A 6,774-nucleotide genomic window follows, 5' to 3' on the forward strand; every position below is an offset into this window, starting at 1 on the left:
ATATGTACTTGTTATAATATAACATGTATATGTATACTCTTGGATATATATCCTTTCCCTTTACATAGCATTGATCTTACCTGTTTTTAACTTTATAGATTATATGTGCCACAGTGAATATGGAAAAGTATTTTGGAGAATGGGAAGAAGAGAGTAAGAGGTTGTCCATACCTGTCCACAGGTCCCAGCTACACGGCACAGGTACAAAAAAAAAATCCATATACCTCAGCCCATGAAATTTTTATTATTTATATGTTTTATTTATTTTAATTAGTTACACATGACAGTACAATGATCTTGACATATCATACACTTGAATCAGATGGGATATAAATTCTCATTTTTCTGAGTGTACAGGTTGCAGAATTACATTGGTCATGCAGTCACGTATATACCCACAGCAATAATAATGTCTATTTTATTCTGCTGTCCTTCCATTCTCCCCCTCCCCTCCCCTCCCCTTCTATCATTTCTCTCTACCCAAACTAATGTGACCCACTTCTTTTTTTTCCCCTCACATCTTCATACCTGAATTCTGTATAACGAAGGGGGTCTCCTTCCCTCTTCCATGCAATTCCCATTCTCCCTCCCTTTCCCTCCCACCTCTCTTCCCTATCTAGAGGTAATTTTCTTCTCATGCTCTTCCTCCCTATCCTATTTTGAGTCACCTCCCTTATATCAGAGAAGACATTCCAGCCCATGAAATTTTATCCAGTTTTTTAGAATCTTACATAATGGAATATAATTATATTGAATAATGCTGTTTTAAAAAGTCAAAGTGTCTGTGCTTTTCACTTGTGATTTTAAATAATCAATATATGTACATATTTCTGTTGATACTTACTCATCCCAAAATTGCTGAGCTGAAAACATTTGTAGACCTATTCATGATTCTTCTTTTCTAAGTATCCCCTCTGCCAATTTTGCTTCCCTCCTTTTACTAGGAGCACAATGTTCTCAGTTTGATCAATTTATTTATTCTTCTCATTTGTAGCTGTTTGTGAAGTTTTATAGAACACTTGAATGAGGTCCCTTGTTGTCATTTGCATCAGTGGCCTCCTTGGGCTTGAGTACCATTCCCCAGTTCTTGGTGTCACTCTGACTCAGGAGTGCAAGCTTCCATCAGATAACAAACAAGACTCCTGGCTGAGGGTCCTTTTTTGTTTTTAGTCAGTGCAGGGGTGGGGAATAGTGGGTGGGAAGGAGACAACCAATTCAGTTGTTTCAAAAGCACTCCTGGGATTTGGGAAGTTAAAAGGCAGTGGAGGTTGAGATGAAAATCTTTATGCAACTCTGGACAGTTCTTTTCTGTGGGTATAATAATTTTTTAGGTTAAAGTATCAGAATTTTTCATTTTCTTTGTTCAATGGTTATTAATGAATGTTTTCCATTTTTCTATGTATTTTGCTAATATGGGGAGTAGAATTTTGAATGGATAAAATTTAGTATGAAGATATATTCTATCCAATTGATTTGGAAATTTCTAATCTGACTTTCTTAAAATTTCAGTTTTTTAAAATTTAAGGACAGGCAGAGATTGTAGTTAAGAGTAAAAGAATTTTTAAGTTGTCTCTTGATGTTAAGTTTCTTATCTAATACTAATTTTTTAAAAAATATTTAGTTTTTAGTTGTAAGTGATTGCAATATCTTTATTTTATTTTTATGTGGTGCTGAGGATCAAGCCCAGAGCCTCATGCATGCTAAGTGAGCGCTCTACCTCTGAGCCACAACCCCAGCCTTAGTACTAGTTCTTTAATGGGTTAAACAAACTTACAATTTCACTACTCCGTGAAGTCTCATTTACCAAACAGACTTTTTTTTTTGCCACACTGTACACGTTACCTCTGTCACACACTACAATCCATTAAAAACATGTTTTGTCATCTGAGCACCTTGTTGTGCTTCATTGCCACATTGTCTTAAGACTTCTTAAAAATTTGGTAGCATAGGTAACTTTGAGGCATGTCTTGTATATTGTTTATCATCTCCATTTTCTATGTAAGTAGTAGCGTCATTGTCAAATCCTATAAAATACATTACTAATAGTTTGTAAAGGCATCAGATAAATAGATTATTTTGGGAAAAGTCTGTTGTAAGAGACAAGCATGTGAAGCAAAATTTATAAGTCATGGAAAGACAAATAACACATTCTATTCATTGATATAAGTTAAAAGTCTATCACATAGAAGAAGAGTGGCGCAGTGGTCCCTAAAGACTGGAAAGGATAGGAGTAAGGGACAGGAAGAAATCAGAAAGGGCTTCAAAACATGATCAGAGAGGAGGGATGTGTCATGATTTTGTATAGCACAGCTGGGTAAATACTGGTAACAGCAATCTAAAATACATTTCATAATGACCAGAAGAGTATGAGGATGATTCCTATTCTGACACATGAAGATGGTTAATATTTGAGGAGATAGAAGTGTTCATTACAATGATTTGACAATTACATGTTTTATATATATATATAGTTCTATCAGATTATCAAAATGTACATCATATATATGAATAAACATATCTTAGTCAATAAAAAGAAAATAATTGACATTTTATGACATTGTTGTGTAATCCATGAACATAGCACTTCTACAGATTTATTTGGGAAGTCTATAACTTTTTTCAAAAGATGTAATTTTCTCCTTTTAAGAGTAAGTACAGATTAGTTTTTCTGATTCATTCTATGAATCATGGAATTGCATTTCAGTTCTAAATTTTTATTATTTGGAGTCATTCGTAAGTATTTATTAATATATTGTAATATTCATTTTTTTCTTTCTCATTTGATCTGATAACATGATAAATTATATTTATAGATATCCTAAAATTAAATTTCTTAGCCAAACTTGTGATTAACACAAGTTGAATGTAAGCTTTTATAATTTTTATTTATTTCTAAAATGATGTTATTTGCATGTTAATAATTGTTAGAATACTCATATCTACATTAGTGACAAGGTAGTGAGACAGAGGCCCCCATGTAAAACAGGACCTCTTAAGAATAGGGAGTAAAATCTCTCAGCAGGGAATAAGATAAGAAAGCCAGCTGTCAGTATTTGGGTTAGTACATACATTAGTAAATTATGAGACAAAAGTGGACCAGACTCCAAAACAATGTAAATAAATTAACCTAATGATGTAATGGTTTGCAAGTTAGGTTTTAGATGCAGTGATGGAGGAGAGCCATTTAAAATTACTTTATGTTGAAAAATATAAGCCTCCTGGGCATGGGCCATGAGGATTGCAAATTCAAGTCCAGGCTTGGAAATCAAAATAAGAATAAAAAGTGTTTGGGATGTAGTTTATCAGTAGAACTTACATGGGTACTGAAAACAAACAAAACCAAGAAATAAAAAAGCATACAAAAAAACATTAGGTTTAACTAATGCATAATATTTTGGAACATCAAAATTTTAACAGGTGATATCTCCTGAAATCCAGTGATTTTTGATGATACTTCCCACAATCAGTTAACTTAATGGCCAGGATGAAGAAAGAAAATCTTACAGTGCTGGACGAATTCATCTTAATGGGCATCACAGACCACCCTGAGCTTCAGGCTCCCTTCTTTGGGCTGTTTCTCATCATCTATGTGATCTCACTGCTGGGCAACTTGGGCATGATCATCCTCACCCAGGTGGACTCCAGGCTACAAACACCCATGTACTTTTTTCTCAGACATCTGGCTTGCATTGATCTTGGTTATTCAACAGCCGTGGGACCTAAAATGTTGGTAAATTTTGTAGCTAATCAAAACACAATTCCCTACAATTGGTGTGCTACACAACTAGCTTTCTTTATCATGTTCATCATCAGTGAGCTTTTCATTCTCGCAGCAATGGCTTATGACCGCTATGTGGCCATCTGCAACCCTCTGCTCTACACAGTCATCATGTCAAAAAGAGTTTGCTGGGTGCTGGTGGTAACCCCCTATCTCTACAGCGCCTCTCTGTCTCTGGTAACCACCATAAAAATTTTTATCTCCTCCTTCTGTGGCAATAATATTATTAGTCATTTCTATTGTGACAGTCTTCCCTTGTTAACTTTGATTTGCTCAAATACACGAGAGATTGAGTTAATAATATTGATCTTTTCAGCATTTAATTTGGTTTCATCTGTTCTGATAGTCCTTGTCTCCTACATTCTGATCCTCCTGGCCATCCTCAGAATGAACTCTGCAGAGGGCAGGAGTAAAGCCTTCTCCACCTGTGGGTCTCACCTGACAGTGGTGGTTGTATTATACGGGACTCTATTCTTCATGTACGTGCAGCCCAAATCCAGTCACTCCTTTGATACTGACAAGATGGCCTCTTTATTTTACACCCTGGTGATACCCATGCTGAATCCCATGATTTATAGTTTAAGAAATAAAGAGGTGAAAGGTGCCATACAGAGGATTTGGAAAAATCTGTGCAAAATTTCTATTTAAAGTTCAATATGAATGTATATATATATTAAATAAGGTTATTGATGACTGATTATTATATGCAATAAGTCTTTGAAAGCAGTATGCAGAAATGACATAGGAAACTAGAAATGGTTTCAACATATTAGATGGGTTCATGTTGATTGTCCTTTTGATATCCACTTTGATTTGTCCTCTAGATCAGATCAGTGTAAATGTCTGAAGTTTCTGTCACTGTCCTTCCAAGCATACCTGTCCTGGCATACTGACATGCAGAAAATGGCATCTGCAGCTACTGTACTGTGTTCTGCATATGTACACTACCAAGAATAATGCATTGTCAATAGAAGCCTTTAAGACACTTTATCTCCCCGATGTTAAGTGTCATCTCGGATTTCTATTAAGATATAGTGTCTATCTCTATTATATAAATACATATGTATGAGTGCATATATGTGTGTATATATTCATCTTAGTGGGCATCACATATCATCCTGAGCTGCAGGTTGTATACATGTATGTAAGTGTGTGTGTGTGTGTATGTATGTATGTATATATACACACATGCATCTATCTATCTATCTATTTATCTATGTATATATAGTGTTTTGCTTAAGAAATTAAAAAGTAAAATTGCAAGCAGTTATTTTCAAAAAACATAATTTTGTACATAATAATTCCAAAGAATCGAAAAACAAACTTTATAAATGAGTGATGCTGGTAAAATTGTTAATATAAGATTATCATATAAAAAGATCAATAATTTTGCCACCTAATAGAACATTATGAGTACTAATTTAAAACTGCTAGCTACACTAGAAATAAAAACTGAAGTATTTAAGAAAAATCTAATGAACAAGTCACATGCATAAAAACCTGACTATAAATTTTTGAAGAGAACTTGAATGTAGCAATACACAATGTCCATGAGTTGGAAGAAATAATTTCTGTAAAGAAGTCAGTTCTCCGTAAACTTTTCTGTAGTTTTAATGTAGAAACAATAAGAAATTTAACAGTACTTTAAAATACTCAAATAGATGCCAAAATTTATTTTGAAATTCAAAGTACCTAGAAAACCAGGGCAATATTTTGAAAAGGAGAGAACCTGGGGTACTTACAATAATAGATTTTCTGTGTAAACTGATGAAACATCATTTTTGTGTACTTTATGTAACACTCAACTATGATAAAGTCAATAAGTACTGAGGAAGTGCATGTTAAATAGTATATTTATTCATCTCAGAAGTTATTCCTGTATATGTTTCTATATCAAAATATTATTCTGTATATCACAATACACTCAAAGTATTTGTAAATCTAAAAACTAAACATGCAAAAATTCTAATTTTATTAAGAAATTGTATGGATTTATATATACAATCTAGAAACACACATTTTCTAGAAGAACATGTAATAATCTCATCTTTGGATAACAAAAGATATCTTAAATATGGTACAAGATTAATAAGATAAAATGTAAACAGCACCCACAAAAATAACCAAGCAAAATAATGCATTTTATTCATATAAATACATAAAAGAAGAATGAAAAGCCAACCCAGAGTCAATACATTCCCAACTAAAAAATGCTGTTATTGCTAACTTTGAAATAGAAAAAAAACTCCCACAATAATCACAAATTCTTAATTCTAAAACCAGCATTAGACATCCAACTAGAAAAAAAGAAAAATCAACTGCATAAATACTTAACAAAACAGGATATCAAAGTCTAAATATATAACTATATTTAAAAATCATCAATTATTTTATAAATACTCTTATATCAAAACAGAGTCATTGGAGTGGCTTTGAAATTCAAAACTCTGGGAATTTTTTATGTCTTTTTAAAATTTTGTTTCTGGGAAAGAATATATAAAGGATTCTTTGTTATCAGGTGTCATGTCTATGCATAAAATTCAACAGAATTGAATAACAACTAAAAATCCTCCTGGATGTTTTCAACTTTATAGGAAGACTGAAGGACACAAGGTTGAAATACAATTTTAGAATATGGGCTGCTGAAGTGAGCATGAAGTTAATACATAAAAATCAGTAGCTTTCCTATCAGTAATGAACAAGTCAAGTTTAAAATTAAAAACACAGTATCATTTGTATTACCATCCCCTCAAACATGAAGCATTTTGATATAAATTTGGCAGTATAAAAACAAGACTTATGTAAAAAAACTAAAAATTCTGATAAAAAAATAAAAGAATAAGTAAACAGATACTACATGTCCATATACAGAAAAACACTGTTGTCTAGATGTCATTTCTTCCAAAACTCATGTATACATGCCATCCAAAGACACAGTATGCTATTTTGTGATTATCAATCCAGTTCTAATATTTCCAAAGAGAGGTGAAATGCCC

General features: G+C 32.9%; 1 protein-coding gene across 1 annotated transcript; it reads left to right on the top strand.

The window, feature by feature from the left end:
* The first annotated feature begins 3,484 nt into the window (after nucleotides 1-3,484).
* On the top strand, nucleotides 3,485-4,426 carry LOC144376737 (olfactory receptor 8K3-like). Its single transcript, XM_078045012.1, has one exon. The coding sequence runs from the start codon at nucleotides 3,485-3,487 to the stop codon at nucleotides 4,424-4,426; it is 942 nt and encodes a 313-aa protein (XP_077901138.1).
* Nucleotides 4,427-6,774: the final 2,348 nt, after the last annotated feature.

The sequence above is a fragment of the Ictidomys tridecemlineatus genome, chromosome 4 (genome assembly GCF_052094955.1).
Source record: "Ictidomys tridecemlineatus isolate mIctTri1 chromosome 4, mIctTri1.hap1, whole genome shotgun sequence".
NCBI lineage: Eukaryota > Metazoa > Chordata > Mammalia > Rodentia > Sciuridae > Ictidomys > Ictidomys tridecemlineatus.

What these genes read in the sequence shown, in the direction of transcription:
- LOC144376737 (XM_078045012.1), top strand. Translation starts at nt 3,485, where the DNA reads ATGAAGAAAGAAAATCTTACAGTGCTGGACGAATTCATCTTAATGGGC.